Source organism: Dreissena polymorpha, chromosome 3 (genome assembly GCF_020536995.1).
Source record: "Dreissena polymorpha isolate Duluth1 chromosome 3, UMN_Dpol_1.0, whole genome shotgun sequence".
NCBI classification, from domain to species: Eukaryota; Metazoa; Mollusca; class Bivalvia; order Myida; family Dreissenidae; genus Dreissena; species Dreissena polymorpha.
In genome coordinates this window covers 37497112-37518461 of record NC_068357.1, presented here as the reverse complement: position 1 = coordinate 37518461, position 21350 = coordinate 37497112, and the positions used below count along the sequence as shown (strand labels likewise).

Here is a 21350-nt window from a genome sequence, read left to right as displayed (position 1 = left end):
ACTGTGTGGATGCACAGGCTGGATTATGGATCTATGCTGGCTGTATCTGACATAAGACCCATTTTTTGCATGACGCAGGTCATATTAAGTAAACTTAATTGAACACTTGTTTGTAGAAGTGATGCTTAAATACATTTCTGGGTTTTATTTCGTTATAATATATTTTAATATGTTAATAGTGTAAAAAAACTGCTTGTTCTATGTCATTACATTTCAGTATATAATTCAATGGTTGAACTGTCTTTAATTGACCATAATTACTGTACCCCAAAAATAATTATGCAGGCTAGATAATATGGTTATAATCTTGATTACTAGTATTTACCTTCAGGCTGGTGCTACTGTGCAGGTAACTATTCTAGCTAAATTATTTATTAATATTATCTTTATTTAAGCACAAGATATCAGTCATTAAGCTGAGGCAGATAATTAATGAAAGGTGAGTTCTGGTTCAGTAGTACACATTATTGACATGTGTTTGAACGACTAAAATAATGTACCAAAATCATTCTATGCCAAAAACAAATTTAAGGTCGCCGTGGTGCTCTTACATTCTATACATCAGGTACTGTTTTGTTTCTCCCCACTACTTTGCTCTACTTATGATAAGCCTAACGCTTTCTGCACGATCAAGCTAAAAAAAAAAGTAAATTAAGTGATCATAAATGGAAGCATTGTTCTTAAAAGGATATAGTAAGCCTTTGATAATATCTGCAACCATAGCAACCACAATTAATAAAAAAAAACAAGAGCTTTCTCCATGGAAAGAAATAATTATGCCCCCGAAAAATGCTTTGATAGAAGTTTTGAGCATTTTTCGAAACCTAAATGCAGATTTCGAAACCTTTACGCGGACCATAAGTTCAAGGTCAAAGGGGTCAAAATGTGTGTGCGTATGGAAAGGTCTTGTCCATATACACATGCATACCAAATATGAAGGTTACATCTGAAGCGACATAGAAGTTATGAGCATTTTTCGAAACCTAAACATAAAGTGTGACAGACAGACGGACGGACTGACAGTGCGATCACTATATGCCCTCCTTATGTGCAAAATTTCCAAAATATCCTTGTGTGCACAAAGTTTCATCTTTGTATCTAAATTACTCATATATGGCCCTCTATCCACATGCTAAGTTTTATCAACAAAGCTTAAGTATGTTTTGATGGACAGACACACGTAACGGAATGACAATTTCCATGTATATATCTCTACATCTTTTGACGTGGTTTTAAAGCATTCTCATTAGTAAATATTTTTATTTGAGACTAATGTTTGAGATTGAGAACATCTATAGTCCTGAGTCCAGGAAAAACAACAAATAAGGTCATCTGATTGTTTCTAATATTTTTTAATGTTTTCATAATATATTATATACATCTTTCAATGTACAAGGTCATTAATATCATAGTCGACCTATGACATCATCAAAACTTTAATTAAAATAACCTAGTCTACACGTTCAGTATATTTACAAACATAACTTGCCCTGAATTGTCGGAAATCATCCATTTCATATCAACAGAGTTCTGGTCTTAAACAACATCGAACCAGATATAAAAATGATTTTAGATTGTAAAAATATAAGAAAAACAACATCACAACATCCATACAATCTACTCAAATGCAAGAAAACATATCTGCTGAGGTTTAATTAGAAGAAAAGAAACCTGATTGTGTTTATTTCATATTCTTATTAAAAAAATAACCTGAAAAAGAACTGTTTTCTAGATCTAAATTTCAATTAAATGAATATTTGTTGTCTTTTTTTCAAACCCATTAAAAATCTTAGTACTGTAGACTAGTACTGATTCCGCTTATCCCATATCTTGATTTGAAGTTTATAGGACTTCAAAACATTTAAACCCTTTCAGTGCTAGAACCGAATTTTGAAGGCCTTTGCAAACAGTTTGGATCCAGATGAGACGCCACAGAACATGGCGTCTCATCAGGATCCAAACTGTTTGCTAGTCTGATAGTATTCTTTGGAAAAAAATGGAATAAAATGCTAATTTTAGAAATTCAGCAGACGACATTTTAGCAGACGACAAATTTTTCCAGCATGCAAAGGATTGAATCAAGGATTATTCATAAATATTGTGTCGAACACATGGCGGCAGCACATCGACAGGTAACTTGGTATAGAAATGGTACAGAAATTGAAAAATAAAATCTTTCACCAGAAAATGTGAGAAATGAAATATCATCATGAAATACAATGCTCTTTGTTCAACTGATTTTTAAGTAAGACTAGAGAATGTGAGTGAAAATTGGGAAACAATATATCATGGGGAACTACTTCAAAATGTTGTATGCTATAACTAGAGAAAAACATGACTGATTCTTAACTACATACATGTACGTATGAATATCAAATAACCACAACAAGTTATTTAAAAAGTACCAAAAAATTCACAATTAGATACATTGTACGAAATGAAAACTGCAAAATGGTGCTAAATAATATATTGGTGTGGACATGAGATAACAATAATATGATAATAGAATGATGGAAACGTAATAATTCAAATAAAAATGGTGGTAATAAGCAACTGGATGGCACCATTTACCCAAAGATGTTGACATTGCCATAGATACTAACGTCCATCCACAGCACGCAGTTTTAAACAACTTGGAAAGACCTACGGTCAGTCAAACACACATGTACATATTTTGTTCAGACACACTTAAAGTAAAACAATTTTCATGTAATATTAGTCCCCTTTGTTTTAATTCTTTTGAGGTAGATAATTCTCAAATTCACAGATTAATCTAGCCCACATACCAAAGAGAAATCAAAATTCAAAGATAATCTTAACTTTTGGTTTCCTCAGAATATAAAATAGCAAACTTATCATAAAGCTTGCTACCTCTGACAAAAGAGATCAAATGTAGAAGGCTGAGAGCATACTTTTGTATCTTATGTACACGACTTAAAAGTGTTTAGCAGTCTAAAGCAGGTACAATACTTATAGGGTCAATCCTATAAAAATAAACACCACTTTGGCAGAAAAGGATTTCCCGAGTCAGGTTTGTAAAAATTGACCTTCTAGTGCTCACGAAACCTAAAATGAATGCACTTCTTTTGGTATGTGGACTGCAACGGTTTATCACAAGCAGGGGAGTTCAATATTTCAGCACAAAACATTCAACTTTCACGATACTAAAACATTCCATGTTGCAACGGAGGAAATTCAAAGCATAAAAAAAACGCAAGATATAGATCTTACATGTATCAACTACATTTACAAAATTTGAAGCATTAACTTCACACACAAAATCTCTTCCATTAGAGTATGACTATTCCTGAAGTCACAAATGCGTAGACGATAATCAGATATGCATGTCTTAATATAATCACAAAAAGCAGTAAAGCAAAATGATTAATGGAAAGGTTGGTCAAGTCAGATACAAAATGAAAAAATAGATCATGTCCAATTTTAATAAAAACGTCCATTCCAATTTGCCCTAGCACTATTCCGCCCTGAATAATTCTCTACTTTCTCCTACTGTAGAGAGTAATATTTCTGTCCCTAAGAATGTTAACATAGCCCTGCAGAAACTGTCCCTACCTGTCATTTTTTTCCACATTTTGAACACAAGATTCATGATCACACAAAAGCTTGCACTTGCTGCATTTTTTCAAAATCCAGACACGGCCGTTGTGTGACAGGGCCTGAATCAGAGTCATACGCATCGTCCGATGTTTTGTCCGAGGTCTTATTCAGCCTGTGCCGTTTCCGTGGAGACATGGAGGTCACTGTAATTGGGGCCATTCCCGCCAAAACCCGTCTTTGTGTCTGGCCTGCCGATTTTGAATACACTTTAACTTTCTGAACACCTTTTGGTGGACTTGCACTTAACAAGACTGGTTGAGGATTCAGCAGGAATTCTTTCACTTCATCGTCTGACGAATCTTCGCTATCACAGTATCCGCAAACATTCATGTCTGACCACTTGCGCTTCTCCCTAACATTCTCTTTGTTAATGTTCACGAGTTCGTCTTCCGAACTGTGGCGATCAAAATCTAAACTGTGCCGCTCGTAATCAGAGGTGCAGCTGACCGTGTCAAAGTTGTGCTCGCTGATCTCGTGGGTTTTTGCCCCAGGCAAGTCAAGATCTTGTGTTTTGTCGCCAATGCCGTCTGTGTTGCTTGTGTTGTTGTTGTTACTGTTGTGGTTGTTTTTGTGTGGCAAATCATCGAGACTGGTGTGAGAGCCATCTTAAAATATAAAACAAAAAACAAAATATAAATGGTGTTTTATATTCTTTACGAAATTATTTTCTAAACAGAATTTGAAAGTTTTAAAAACTATTATCAAATATTGATCTTCTCATGTAATGAATGTAAGTGCAGAAATGCTCATTAGAATGATCAAACAAAAGCAAACACTTAACATCAATTTAAGATCTGATCTGACATTTCCTCTCTTTAAGTAGAGAAATTTCCTTTAACACAATATTTAGGATGAGCATGCAATTATGATGGTAGTGCTTAATGGTCATGGTGGATGATGATAATGATGATGATGATTGGAGAATGAGGAGGAAGAAAAAAGGATTAAAGAATGACGGGGTCATTGAAATGCTGATATACTACAAGGCAGCTGCTTAAGTTAAATTTTACTGACCGAAAATTGCAAAGGCTGATTTTCTGCCTTCGGCTACAACAATGACTATTTACAACGTACTGATGATATGTACCACAGGGTAAATGCGTGCAGGGTAATTTGGTGGTGTTGATGACAATACGTGCAGATGTTACAACAAGCATTTTCTAATTTTAGCAATTTGCTTTCTGTGAAAATTGACCCACCAAACTGATAGCGCCTGCATGATAAAGGTTCATAATTAATCAAGGATTATTTCGCTGCAATGTCAGCCTGCCAGCAAGCCTGCAGATCACATAAATTCTGTGGGAAATGTGAGTGCAGACAAAAGCAATGCAGATAATTGGTTTTATATCAGGAGAAAGGTTCTGGCTTGGAGATGAATGCTGCAATTTGTTATCATTATCTCTGCAGAATTTTCTTGCAGATAGACCATGGAGAGAGGCATGCACAGAAACTGCAGGTTTAATTTCACACCAGAGATTGTAACTGAATTCATGCATTAGTTATGCAAATTTTCTTCCTGACAGTAACAAATTTTGTCAAAGCTTCTTGATGAAAGGGAATCTGACAGAGCACGCACCACATTCAACATTGAAATATTTTTTACTCACACCACCAAATTAAGGGCCTAAGTTCAATTACTGGTAAACTGCAAATTGAAAGCTACTAACTATATTTTAATAGAAAAAAAACGTATTACACAGGGAATTTCTGATAACACGATTAGATATTTATTTTGAATTAATGAAAAAGTTTAAGAGTTGAGAGGTTTCTTTCAATCCAGCAGGCAGAGTCAGACTTCAGCCCAAAACAGGCTCATTAAAATTCAGATCATTTCAACAGGGCAATTTTCTAATGTATGTGATTTAGTGCCCTTTTATTGAAAAGCAAAATAACAGGCTTAAGACCATGCTTGAGTCATTTTATTAAGTTTAATTCTAATCTTCAAGATCATTTCAACTGGATTGGTTTTCATTACAATCACCCTGAAATATGATATGCCCATGAGTTTTATTGTTGAATCCCAAGCTAAACTTTCGTGACCAGTTCATGCAAAACAAATGGCTGTTTTGTTCATAAACTTGAGTTGCTGAGGCTTTGAACTTATGTTCATGATTTGTTCATGAACTACAAATAAGTTCCTTCTATGAACCAATTAATCTGCTTAAATTAATAAACAAAATTGCCTTTTGTTGAGCATGGCATCCACTGTTCATGAATTATATCATGAAAAATATGTAAGTGATGGCATTAAAGCGGGTATATACGATTTTGTCAAATATTTATGAATTTATATAAACTGTGTAAAAAACTTATTATATATATATTTCAATATGAATTAAAATAAAAGTTAAGAAGAACATGTGTCGAAAAATGCGAAATAAGCCAGATATTTAATTCTAAAATTGAAAACGGCTGTACAGCCGAATTCGCCAGCATGTATACCATACATGTACGATGTGCATCTAAACTTAGTTTAACGGTTTATTTGAATTCCTGCAATGATATCTATTCATACGACACACGAACACTATCTCCGATCCTAATACAAAGACGAATGCTTCGGTTATTGTAGGAAAATATGTACGTCACTATCGGCTCGGGGCGCTAATTTGTCTTTGCTGCATTTTATGAAATTCAGCTTTAATGTATAATTTTTCTTGCCTATTTTGTGTTATTGTGACATATTTTATCAATATATTACAATTAAACACATATAAAAAATCGTATATACCCGCTTTAACATAAGGCAAAAAGAATGTTTCCAATACTCCAATCCCATAATGTCTGTATACTACTTTGGTAGTTCAGGTTGAAATTATACACAATTTTGCGAACTTGTATCCAATTTTATACATTTACTCATGTTAACAAAGAAAGTTCAGAGTACAGATTATTTTGCCAAAACCTGGTGTCAAAGGAAATTACATATCTTTTAATGGTTCAATGTACATGTACGACCTCATTTGTCGACAAAACATGTATGAACCTGGGGTTAATAAAACCATCATGCTTCCATACACACATTTATCAGTGCCGTATTATTAATTTTATGGTCCATTAAAAGATTATTATCACTGTTTTTCATCAATTTGCCTTCCATCCACAATGTAGAAACGAAAAATCTAGAAATCAACAAGGAAAATAGATCCCAGCCACCTAAAGATTTGTAAATATGACATAACCACCCCATGACAATTTCCAACATTTTTTGTTATCAAAAATAATTTTATAGTACATAATAATACAATTATACTTAACAAACATTTATTTGTTTATTCTTACTAAGCTTTAAAAATAAAAAAAATCCTGATATGCAGATCTATTGTACAAGGAAGGGTTTTTATTCCCCTGGATCGAAAAATGGGGAATATATTGTTTTTGTCCTGTCTGTCTGCCTGTCTGTCTGTCTGCCTGCCTGCCTGCCTGCCTGCCTGCCTGCCTGCCTGCCTGCCTGCCTGCCTGCCTGCCTGCCTGCCTGCCTGCCTGCCTGCCTGCCTGCCTGCCTGCCTGCCTGCCTGCCTGCCTGCCTGCCTGCCTGCCTGCCTGCCTGCCTGTCTGTCTGTCTGTCTGTCTGTCTGTCTGTCTGTCTGTCTGTCTGTCTGTCTGTCTGTCTGTCATTCATTCATTCATTCATTCATGGTGTGTGTCCCAAAACTTAACCTTGGTTAAAGTTTGATAACTTTTGCATTATTGAAGATAGCAACTTCATATTTGGCATGCATGTGTATCTCAGGGAGATGCACATTTTTAGTGGTGAAAAGTCGAGGTCAAGGTCATCCTTCAAGGTCAAAGGTCAAATATCATTGTATTTTTCTTTCCTCAAACTTTAACCTTTGTTAAAGTTTGGTCATAACTTTTTTAATATTGACGATAGCAACTTGATATTTGGCATGCATGTGTATCTCATGGAGCGGCGCGTTTTGAGTGGTGAAAGGTCAAGATCATCCTTCAAAGTCAAAGGTCAAATTAATGGCTTCAAAGCGGCGCAATAGGGGGTATTGTGTTTCTGACTAACACATCTCTTGTTTCTTTTCTTTTTGAGAATAATAAGCTTAGCTTTTTTAATTGTTGCTTTTTCACTTTAAGTGATCATGTTACTGTAATTGTTACAATAAACCTCCTACATGTTTGGAAAATTATCAGATGTGCCAACAATTATCTGACAGGTTTTTTCCACATGATTTTTTTAAACCTAGCAAGCCCGCAGGCAGGCTGCTCTTTATTAAAAGTTATCATCTCCTCATTGTTATCATCCATTTAATTTCATTCAGTTTTACTAATGATAAACTCTTTATATATGCCTTTGATTTACGGCATGGTGGGTGGTTGATTTATTCACATTGGTTGAGCTGGCACATTTTTCTTTTTTCTAATGTATTTAAACAGGATAAAAAATCATGCAGCAACGCAGTATTTAAGTACCATATTTTTTACATAAATCAAATAGTTTAGAAAATTAAGGAAGTCCTCACATAATCATGTTTGAAACATAATGCCACCCATGTTTTGACTGAGTTTACTACACAAGACAAAGATATATATTGTTCGATAACCATACTTCATGTATTTATCATATTATTTGGTCATGAACTATTGGTTCATCAACGCATTTTTTTTTCCACCATTTTGGCCCTAATAGGATTGGGAACATTTGCAGCATTTTGACGGTTGTTTTGCTAAACAATGTTTTAAAATTGAGAGTATTAGTGTTGTCCTTATATTTACTAAGGTTGAAAGTTGAACTTTATGGATGGAAGATGAACAAAATATTGAGATCTAGAAAAAAGAAAAAAAAAATTGGGGGGGGGGGAACCTTCCATTGGGAATTTTTAACTCCAATTTGAGAAAAATATATATGTAAAATAATATGGTTTGTGTTTCTTTCTTATGGTGCTTTATTTTAAGATAAAAACGGTGTTTTGGACATTTAAAAAATGACTAAAGCCCTTTATTTGCCAATAAAAGACTATGTTGTAATACCAGTCAGACCACAGCATTCAACAATAAATTTTGCCACAAGCCATTATGTTATAAACATGTTATCATAAGGCAAATAAATAAGGAAGAGGACCAAAGACTTGCTGTGTTCAGGGATGTGCTGACAGCATGACCTGTCCGTTCAAGGGCAGTATGTGACAAGCAAGGCATGCTGTTAACATGCCTGTCAGCATAAAGCAGTGCCCTAGTTGACACTTTATAGGACTGAGGAGGCTATTGGTTACCTAATGAAACTTGCACTATTTTCCTAGAAGTGTGGTGCTCGCATATTACCTGTCCAGTCAAGGACAATGTGACAAGGACAGTATGATAAGGGGGGGGGGGGGGGGGGGGGAATGTTGCTAAAATGCAAGTCAGCATAAAGCTGTCCTAGTGGACAATTTACAAGTGGCTAATTTGTTATCTTGAATATCATACTTTTTCCTACAAGTTTGGTGGCGACATTATTTCTAGTGTCCATTTTGAAACTGCTGTAACTTATAATTATATTTCAACATCAAGTACAAGAGTTTCACATGTTAAATAGAATTTAACTGCATAATAACAAAAACAGAGATATTTCATGACTATGTTAAAGTGGACCATCAGACCATTTTGTTCAGTCCACTAAAGACTCTTTATCCCCAACTTCCCAATGCTGTTTCATTATGAGCACTTACAAAAGTTGATATTTTAAACCCTCATATTTCTGACTTACAATTAAGACCTAATTGTAAAAAAAAGATAATTATATTTCTCTTAAAGACACCATTTTTAGTTATGCCCCTTAAAAGTACATGAGGATAATATATTTTTTATGAAGAAAATAACTGCACTTTAATAATTTCATACTTACGAAAGACTTTATATTTTAACCTTGTCAGATATTATGGTTAATGTATCAGAAACAGGGCATTTATTATCATGGTTTGGTCACGATAAAAAAGATCTTAACAAGTAAGGTCAAAGCCGTGACTAATTATTTACTATTAGTTATCTAGATTTTATAGCATTGAATTCCATTTGAGGTTAACAATTCATGTTTGTTTTGTTTGAAGTGGAAAGCTGCATAAGTAAACAGAAAGATAACAATATTTGCATAACGGGCCAATTAATTACAAAAACAAATCCCTTGAAAAGACATTTTATAGCTCTACAGTCTGCAGTCTGTTTACACTGACTAGATGACACATCAGATTGCAAAAGAAGAGCACATTTATTTCCCATTAGCTTGAATAACTTCCTTAATTATACATGCAAAGATATGCATTATAACAATAAACAGTAAGTTAATATCACAATTTTTATCACATGTTATTGCTAATGACTTGTCATGTTAGGACAGTTAAATAAGTATTCTGAGAATAAAGCATGTGTTGCCTATAGTATAAGGACATTTAAAGGTGCTAAATAAATAAGAATGTGGCACAAACACACAGAAGAATACTCAAAAACAACGCCACAATTAATAAGGGGCATAATTTTTGGAATTTTTACATCAGACAATACGTTTAGCACATGCACAACTTCATATTGCGAGGAACAAAGCTTGCAAATCTTAAATGAATGCTCTAGATTAAACAGTTAAGAAGAACACCTCTGGGCAATGATGTGTTAAAAGACAAAAAAGACTGATACACCAGATATCCATGGTGACTCAAGTATTCTCTACCCAAATTACTTTGTAATGGGGGTACAACAAGAGGGCCTGAAAGGCCCAAGGTATCCCCCCCCCCCCCCGCAACATATGCTTTGTTTGAGGATGGGTGCAAATTGGACGGATGAACATAATGATAGATGGACGGATGGAGGACAATAACACAAAACTATGACAAAAGAAGGTTCTTAAGCCTTCACAATTTATTTAGGTGAATTAATAAGTCGTGCGTTTTCCACAAAAACATTCAACGTTTACATACGCTCAATTTTTAAGAGTGTTGCAGAGTGAACACAACATCTGCCATGCCGGACGGACAGCCGGACGGACGAACAACGCCAAAACAATATCCCTCCGCCTCTGGCGCGGGAATATATCTATACCAAGTTTCAAAGAAATCCGCCAAAGCGCTTCCAAGATATGGCTCCGGACACAAAAGTGCCTATAGTAAAAAGCATTTTTTCAAGATACAAAGGGCCATAAGTCTGTTTTTAACAGATGGTGTACAATGCCATTTGGCGTGCATCATCCTCTTATGCATATATATATACTCATACCAAGTTTCAATGAAATCCGCCAAAGAACTTCCAAGATATGGCTCCGGACACTAAAAAGCATTTTTTCAAGATACAAAGGGCCATAAGTCTGTTTTTAACAGATGGTGTACAATGCCATTTGGCGTGCATCATCCTCTTATGCATATTTATACCAATACCAAGTTTAAATGAAATCCACCAAAGAACTTCCAAGATATGGCTCCGGACACAAAAGTGCCGGACGGACGGACGGACAGCCGGACAACGCCAAAACAATATCCCTCCGCCTCTGGCGGGGGATAATTAAGTATCAGGGCTGACCTGTGATTCACTTTACCATTAGTGTAAATTCTTTTAAAATATCCCATGCATATCAATTAAAGCATGTAATTTCTGAAAAACAATTTATAAAACAAGGGCTGTTTGTAAAACATGCATGCCTCCCATATGGGCTCTCCATTGTAGTGACAGTCATTGTGTGAATACGATTTTTGTCACTGTGACCTTGACCTTTGACCTAGTGACCTGAAAATCAATAGGGGTCATCTGCGAGTCATGATCAATATAACTATGAAGTTTCATGATCCTAGGCATAAGCGTTCTTGAGTTATCATCCGGAAACCATTTTACTATTTCGAATCACCGTGACCTTGACCTTTGACCTAGTGACCTGAAAATCAATAGGGGTTATTTGCCAGCCATTATCAATCTACCTACGAAGTTTCATGCCTCGCTATCATCCAGAAACCATTTTACTATTTCGGGTCACTGTGACCTTGACCTTTGACCTAGTGACCTGAAAATCAATAGGGATTATTTGCCAGCCATTATCAATCTACCTACAAAGTTTCATGATCCTAGGCATAAGCGTTCTTGAGTTATCTTGCGGAAAACATTTTACTATTTCGGGTCACTGTGACCTTGACCTTTGACCTAGTGACCTGAAAATCAATCATGATCAATGATCAATCTACCCATGAAGTTTCATGATCCTAGGCGTATGCGTTCTTGAGTTATCATTCAAAAACCATTTTACTATTTCTGGTCACCGTGACCTTGACCTTTGACCTAGTGACCTCAAAATCACTATGCATTCGGCATCATGGTGTAAATAATACTTTGAAATGCTTTCTGAACATATAAATTCTTTCATACAATTCGTAATGCAAATATTGACCAGTTCCTATTTCAAGATGATGTGTCATTAACCTCTTATGCAAGTTTTCAACTTCGTCAATGCCAACTAGAAACAAACTAGAAACCGTATTCACACAAGTTTCATTTTTAATGAATAAGCTACTCAAGAACTAAACACCTTGCTAATCTGTTGACATGCTAATTATCAGTTGAAATTAATGTATCAAAGTTATAAATCCATGGTTTAACTTCAATCAAGTCATGTGGGTTTGAAGGGACCTTTTCACAAATTATGCATGAAATGATGTATGTCATTAAATGCTTTATATTTATAAATATAAACATTGGATCTCCAGTAAAGCTCCTGAGTAAAAACAAGAATAAAATTAAAGAACGAAAAAAGTAACCCTCAACTGGGCTCGAACCACTGACTCCTGGAGTAAAAGTCTAACACTGAGACAAATCGGCCATCCTAGCTCATATAATGAGTGATGTATTTTATACTTCATATAATTATAGCTCATAGTGTCACAAGATATAACAAAAAAAACAGAACTCTCCAAATTATTCAATCGTTTTGCGTTGCAATGCTTCATAATTTACAGGTTTTGAAATCCTCAAGAGATGCCTATAATGGATATTTTAGAGCATGGTAAATGTTCCGTAATACTGTTCCCTCACAAATACCGTATCATAACTACAATGAAAATGTTCGAATCTGAAATATTTTTTTAAAACCTCAATTAACCAAAACGTGAAAAGGTTCCTTTAATATGTGCCACACATGCCACAATGGATATGCCGTCAGCTTAGCTCATGACAAGCCTGTGCATTCTTGCAGTCTTGTCAGGAGCTACCTTAAAAACTTGCATGACTTTATAAGACAGGGTAGCTCCTGACCAGACTTCACTGGCCGCATATGGCACAAGACCTATTTTCGCAGGATGTGGTTCATTAAAACATAACAGAGAGCATGAACTTTCTTTGTCATTTGCCAAAATCTGTAAGCAGTCTGCATTCAACAATTCTTGAAGAAGTACAACAGTGTACTGTAAAAATGCAAAGAATGTAATTTTGAGACTACTCATGTACCAATAAAAAATGTATGTAAATTAACAGCATGTTTAACACCAATGAATAACCTGCACTTGAAATAGCTTGTAACAAAACTTGGTTTCTGATTTGTGAGCAAAAGAAAGCCAGCTGTTTAATACCACAGAAAGGCAATCTATCCCCAAAAATTAATATCCCCTCTGTAATAAATGGATTTGTATTGATCAGCTAGGCTAGTGTGATGAGTAGCCCATAATTATCAAATTCACCATCACTCAATGCCAAGACAATTGCCACAGGCACAGAGAACTGTGTTCCATCATGCAATCAATTTTGGTTTTGAATACAGTCTCCAATTCTATTGTGGGATGCTGGGTTTATGTGACACTCGTTACATTTTGAAAGACCCGAGCCTGAAACCATAATACTATGAGTCCCGCTTGGAGGAAATGGGGCTGAATTCAGTCTGCACAGGCTAATCAGGGTCAACACTTCCCACATGACGTGTATGGTATTTTTGTTTACAAGGAAATCCGTTCTTAGCAAAAATCCAGTTTAGGCAGAAAGAATCATCCCAGAGTAGCCTGTGCAATATAAGACAACACTTTATGAACATGCATTAAGCTCCATGTTCCCTAAGCAAGGCTAACAAGAGATTGTAAAGCAATATGGTCCCCTACCGGTGAAACTCCACCATTGTCAGTAAAAAAATATATTTGTTGCCATAGTAACCAGAATTTTTGACGTAGAAACAAAATGAAATGACGTGCATAATCTCCATATTGCCGTCTATCCATGTTTCAAGTTTCATGAAAAAATATTTAGAACTTTTAAAGTTATCGCAGGATCCAGAAAAGTGTGATGGACTGACTGACAGACAGACAGACTGAAAGACAGACAGACAGACGGAGTGCAAACAATAAATGCCACCCCAAGTATTACATTTGGGCATTAGACTTCCTCTATCAGTTGTGTCTGATCAGCAATAAATGTAGTCCTTGGGGGGGGGGGAGCACAAGAAGAAAGTGTGCAAGTGTCACAATCAAAAGAGAACATCATAAACATTATCAGAATCATAATTGGATCTTTTGCGTAATGTGCTTAATCAGCCATCCTACAACAGAATTTGCAGCAAAACATTCTTCAAGTATGGGAATATGGACATAATGATAAGTTGTTTGGAATAATGAAGAGAATATCATGAGCTCTAAACAGCCACTTCAAATGGCAATGTAAATGACCCCATCAGTCATAAACACTTGTAGCCCATAATATATTCCAACTTGACCCATTACAGTTATCCTGTAATATCCCCCTACCCTACCTTAATCTAAATGGTTTACTCATTGCAGCAAGTCTCATTCCCACTATTAGCTTTCTGTGCAAACAATTTTCTTCAAACAAATCAGTTGTTTTAAGCCTGACAATGGCCCTTGAGGATCAATCAATATTGGCAATTTATCGACAACTACTCCACTTAGTTCCCTTTAAAATCAGAGAGGACTTTATTGCCTTGTTTGATAAGAACAGGAAATCTGATAAATGGCATTTTGCATTTTGTTGGGAAGGTGGTCTGGATTTTTTATTGCAAAAGGGGGAGATGTATCTGCCGGTGATAATGTATACTGTATATAATTTGCTCTTATAAATGAACCATTTACAGATTTGGTTAAGGCCGGGTTTCCATGCATCCGTGTCCGCGCTCCGCGTCCGCGTTCCGTGTCCGCGTTCCGTATACGGACACGGAGTATCGTTTCCATGCATCCGCTTATTATTTTAGCCTTTCCGTGTAAAAAAACTCATTCCAAACGTGTTTGAAATATATACTGTGTCTTTTGAAAAGCGATTATAGAGTGTACAATATGCAGACGATATATATTCGCATATTACTATTCTCACTTACCTGAAACGCCATCAATTGACATTTCGTTGGCTATGCTTTTCCAGATGTTTGATGCAATTTCTTTGTCTTTGTATTTTTTTATACGTTGGTTGTATATTTCAGGGTGATCCCTTGCTAAATTTATTATTTTTTTCACTAATATTTATGCTTGAAAGTCGGCCTTTCATGTTGACTGAGTCCGCGTCCGTGAAAAATCGCTCACTGAGCGATTTTTCACGGACGCAATACGCGGACGAAAAATGCGGACACGGAATGCGGATACATGGAATCGCTCCAACAGATTTCAACCAGTTCGTTTTTTCGTAGACACGGAACGCGGACGCGGAGACATGGAAACCCGGCCTAACTCTGTCAGTCTACATTATGACACAAACAGAAACATGCCATTATTCTTGATAGTTTCGAAAATGATGATGACCATGATGATGATGATAATGGTTGTGGTGGTGGTGGTGATGATGATGATGATGGTGATGCTGCTGCTGCAGATGATGATGATGATCATATGATGATAATGACTTGTGTTGATGAGGAGGAGGAAGATGATGATGAGGAGGAGAAGGATCAGTGATGATGATCATGGATTATGATGATGATGTTTATGAATAAGCACTCACAGAGATCATCATCAAAGTTTTCATCGGACTCTGTGCCGGAGTCTCGTTCTTCATCGTCAGCGTCCTGCAATGACAACCACACCAACTGCTTAATAAATAAGCACACTGCTAAATTATGGCACAAGACCAACAACAATATACATGTGAACACCAGGGTTTTTATCAACAAAGCAACAGAAGTGTTTGTTTATCAAGCCATGCAGTAAGCAGCTTTCACACAAATGGAAGTATGTAAAAAGCTGATCAAAAACACCCAGTGGCATATGGTATGAGGCATATGGTAGAGCGATAACCAGGCTTTATGCTAATGTAAATGCTGATAAATTGGTACAAAAATTCCTTGCTTACAAATTGCGATTGAGAGTCAGTCCCACGAAAATACTTTTCACTAGGAAAATTGATGCCTATTCATCACACAGCCAACCAACCAGAAATCAATCTCCCTGTGTACTATTAGTATCCCTGGGTTGCACTATTGGGCTATGCATGGACTATAAAGGCTTAACTCTTTCAGTGCTGGAACCGAATTTTGAAGGCCTTTGCAAACAGTTTGGATCCAGATGAGACGCCACAAAACGTGGCTATTCTGATTGTATTCTTTGAAACAAATAGAAGAAAATGCTAATTTTAGAAATTCAGCATATGACATTTTTGCAGACGACAAATTTCCCAGCATGCAAAGGGTTAATATTCAGGCTATAATGATCATTTATGGCACTGGTAAGTATAAGCACTTATTCAAATGATAAGCCATGGGACATTTAGCTGTGTCCACTCCAACTTTGCAACAGTGCCATATCAACAATTTATGACAATTTCTTGTATGTATGTCAACCATTGCTTCTCTATTTGGAACATTTTCTATAAAAAGGCCTTTAAATATGTAGTCAAAGATCAAATTATTTACTCCCCAACGAAACTTTCATGAACAGTTCCTTCACAAAAAATGGTTTCTTCTTCTATGAACTCAGGTTCATTAGCTCATGAATTTAGGTTCATGATTAGTTAATGAAATACAGCAAGTCTTATTTATGGAACACCATCCTTGAAGTTTCATTCAGTTTTTAGTGTTTCATGAACATGAATAAATTATCAAAAGTATCTTATATAAGAAAAAGAAAATATGATAAGCAAAATTTTTAATGATGTTCATGTGATGCAGGTAAAAACTGCACCAACAAGAAACCGTCAGAGTCGGTAGATGCTCCCCAAAGGTTTTTTTTGTCACAATATTGCACTATTCAGACAAGAGGGCCTGAAAGGCCCAAAGTCGCTCACCTGAGATTCAAAGGAACTGACCTGTTCTGTGCAGCCCATGCAGATGTCATTAGAACAATATGTTTTTACCAACTTTTATGACTAGTGAACACCCTGGCAGCCACGTTTTTCAACAGACCAGAACCATTTTCATACACATCCAAGATATACTGACAAAGTTTCATGAAGATTCATAAGTCCATATAAGGAAAAATGCCCCGCCCACGGGTGGCCATGTTTTTCAAGCAACTGGAACCACTTTCGAACTTGTTCAAAATATCATTGGGACAAATCTTCCGACAAAGTTTCATAATGATCGTACAAGGTTTAACTATAGCTATATAAGGAAAAATGCCACGCCCCCTTGGAGGCCATGTTTTTCCACCAACCGGAACCATTTTCAAACTCATCCAAGATATCATTGGGACAAATCATCTGACCAAGTTTCATGATGATCGGACAATAAATGTGGCCTCTAGAGTGTTAACAAGGTTTTACTAAAGCATGATATATAGCCATATTAGGAAAAATGCCCCGCCCCTGGTGGCCATGTTTTTTAAGCAACCGAAACCATTTTCGAACTCATCCAAGATATCATTAGGAAAAATCTTCTGACCAAGTTTCATGAAGATCGGAAAATAAATGTGGCCTCTACAGTGTTAACAAGGTTTTACTATAGCCATATAAGGAAAAATGCCCCGCCCCCTGGCAGCCATGTTTTTCAACCAACCAGCATCATTTTTGAACTTGTCGAAGATATTATTGGGGTGAATTTTGACCAAGTTTCATGAAGATCGGACAATAAATGTGGCCTCTAGAGTGTTAACAAGATTTTACTATAGCCATATAAGGAAAAATGCCCCACCCCTTGGCAGCCATGTTTTTCAACCGAACGTAACCATATTCGAACTCATCCAAGATATCATTGAGACCAATCTTTTGACCAAATTTCATGAAGATTGGACAATAAATGTGACTTCTAGAGTGTTCACAAGGTTTTACTATAGCCATATTTAGCCATATAAGGAAAAATGCCCCGCCCCTTGGCAGCCATGTTTTTCAAGCAAATGTAACCCTTTTCGAACTCATCCAAGATATCATTGAGACCAATCTTCCAACCAAATTTCATGAAGATTGGACAATAAATGTGGCCTCTAGAGTGTTAACAAGGTTTTACTAAAGCCATATAAGGAAAACTGCCCCGCCCCCTTGCAGCCATGTTTTTTCACCGATCTGGACCATTTCGAACTCGTCCGAGATATCAATGACACCAATGTTTTGACCAAGTTTCATGATGATTGGGAAAAAATTGTGTATTCTAGAGTGTTCACAAGGTTTCTCTATAGCCAAATAAGGAATACTGCCCCGCCCCCTGGCGGCCATGTTTTTCTACGGACCGGAACCATTTTTGAACTCAACCAACATATCATTTAAACAAACATTTTGACAAAGTTTCATGAAGATTGGGCATCAAATGTGACTTCTACAGTTTTCACAAGGTTTTTCTTTTTTTTGATCTAGTGACCTAGTTTTTGACACAGCATGACCCAGTTTCGAACTCAGTCAAGGTATTAATGGGACAAATGTCCTGACCAAATTTCATGAAGATCAGACAATAAATGTGGCCTCTAGAGTGTTCACAAGGCAAAATGTTGACGACGCACAACAGACGATGCACAATGGACAAAAAGCGATCACAAAAGCTCACCATGAGCACGTTGTGCTCAGGTGAGCTAATAAAAGGAAACGTTTTGAGGGGCATAACTTTGGACAAAATAATACGATGGATGGTTAAGCAACTTAAAAATTTCAAAGGGCCATAACTCTCTAAATAAATCAACTAACCAGAATCCACAAATAACATACCCATCTCCTCAAGGTAGTTAAGCTTCCCATAAAGCTTCATTGAATTCCAGTCAGCAGTTGGGGGGACAAGAATTGCACTATATGTAAAGTTTATAGAAAATTCCCAAGGACCATAACTCTGTGAAACATCATCCGACCATAACCGACTGATAATATGCACATCTCCTGTTGGTAGTGAAGCTTCCCATAAAGTTTCATTGAATCCCGGTCATTAATTGCTGAGAAATAGCCCCGACAAAAATTGTGCACGGACAGACGGACACACGGACAGACGAAGCAGCGACTATATGCTGCCCCAAAAAATTTGGGGGGAGCATAAAAAAAACAGCCATGCTCTTTGACCTTACGGACTATCTGATAATTTTTTTCTCAAGGATTAACAAACATCAACGCAGAAAATCTTTTTAAAAGATTCTTATTTTAAATTTTAAATCAATTATAATTGCACACATTTTTCCCAATTGGGCTGGTACCGGTGCTTTTCCCAATCTAGCAAAAATCTCTGAGCTCACATACACATGTAAACATATACCAGCGTGTCAAATAGATATAGTTATACGGCATGGCGACACAAGAGAATAATGAAATTTCTTGCCTACAGGGCATGAGCTATAAATCATAACTTATTATTTCCCGTTCAGACCTTAGACTATACCGAACATAATTTATCTGAAATAATCATAGCATGAAAGTATCTTATTTGCCCCAAGGGCACACTCAATCACAAAACTGTGAAAGAAATAAAAGAGACGATTAAAAAACAAGATGTGTTTGAGAAACACAATGTCCCCCTATATGACGTTTGACCTTGTAGGATGACCTTGACCTTGACCCTTCACCACTCAAAATGTGCAGCTCCTTGAGATACACACCCATTTCAAATATAAAATTGCTAGCTTCAATATTGCAGAAGTGACATTACATGCGCAATTTTGACTCATATACTTGACCTTGAAGGATGACCTTGACCTTTCACCACTTAAAATGTGCAGCTCCATGAGATACACATGCATGCCAAATATCAAGTTGCTATCTTCAATATTGCAAAAGTATTCATAAAATAAGCGATTTGGGCCACATATATTTGACCTCTGACCTTGAAGGATGACCTTGACCTTTACCTTTCACCACTCCAAATGTGCAGCTCCATGAGATACACATGCATGCCAAATATCAAGTTGCTATCTTCAATATTGCAAAAGTATTCATAAAATAAGCGATTTGGGCCACATATATTTGACCTCTGACCTTAAAGGATGACCTTGACCTTTCACTACTCAAAATGTGCAGCTCCATGAGATACACATCCATGCCAAATATCAATTTGCTATCTTCAATATTGCAAAAGTATTAATAAAATGAGCGATTTTGGCCACCTATATTTGACCTCTGACCTTGAAGGATGACCTTGACCTTGACCTTTCACCACTCAAAATGTGCAGCTTCATGAGATACACATGCATGCCAAATATGAAGTTGCTATCTTCAATATAGCAAAAGTTATTGCAAAATGTTAAAGTTGGCGCAAACCAACCAACAGACAAACCAACAGACAGGGCAAAAACAATATGTCCCCCACTGCTATAGTGGGGGACATAAAAAATGAATACCGGTACTCAATCTTTTATTAAACATGTTTACATATTTGTGGACCTTTTCCTGATATAATATTTAATAAATAAATATTCAAAGTTCCTTATTTATTAAAAAGCTATCAGAGGTGTCAATAGGTATACTTTATATTGCGCCCTGAGGAAAGTGAATTGTATGCCTGAAGGACATTATTATACAAGCAGGCAAAATTTACTATATGTGCTATTATCCGAACCACCAAAGTACAAAATGCTAAATTGGTTTCCACATGTACCATCCATTAACACGAAAGGGCTTTAAGTCTTTGTTTTGAAGGTCTAATTATTGTTTAACATCTGTGCCATGTATGCGTTATAAGAACTTTTGCCAGCAGTTACATATACTTAATAACCTGCCACCCATTACAGTCATACCATCATTTCATTCATTACTTCATTCCCCCTGTAGCCATTAGGTAATTACATTAAAACCTTTGATATAGACTATTCTACCACCCGATGTCACACTGACCGATCACATGTCCACATTGACAGATTACTCCACACAGCTGTTAAAACATAGCAGTCCATAGGGACAGGATTTAAATCAGTTCTATGTAACTAAAAACAACCTTTTCACATATTTTGGCATGTATTGAAGTTTGTCATTAAATGCTTTCAATTGATAAATTTAAACATTGGAATTGAAAAGCTCCAGTAAAACAATTATAAAATTAAAGAAATAAATAATAGTAACCCTTAATTGTGCTCAAACCAGTGATCCTTGGAGTAAAAGTCTACCACTTAAACCACTTGGCCATCCGCGCTCATACAGCGCAATGTGTATTTTATACTTCATATAAGCATTCCTCGTAGTGGCACAAAATAAAATGGTAACAACAGAACTCTCCAAATGTTTCACGTTTGTAGCGCTTTATAATGTTTAGGATTTTAAATCGTCAAAAAATGATTATCATAGATATTTAAGAGCATGGTAAATGTTCAGTATTACTGTTTCCTCGCAAATATCATAACAACAATGAAAATTCGCAAATCTTAACAAATTCTTTTCAGTTTTGTCAATTTACGAAAATATGAAAATGTCAATTTAAGTGTATTGAATAATAGCACATATTACTCAAATAACTACATGCTATA

The 21350-nt window shown here is 36.2% G+C and overlaps 1 protein-coding gene across 1 annotated transcript in view; it reads right to left on the bottom strand.

Annotated features, from left to right (window-relative positions):
* Positions 1-1336: 1336 nt before the first annotated feature.
* The window catches only part of LOC127873721 (uncharacterized), a 30894-nt gene continuing 10880 nt past the window's right edge, over positions 1337-21350 (bottom strand). The window contains exons 2-3 of the mRNA XM_052417683.1: positions 15499-15562; positions 1337-4223 (exon numbers count right to left, since the gene is read on the bottom strand). Of these exons, the coding sequence (XP_052273643.1) occupies positions 3613-4223; positions 15499-15562 (675 nt within the window). The 3' untranslated portion in view covers positions 1337-3612. The remainder of the gene's footprint in view (positions 4224-15498; positions 15563-21350) is intronic.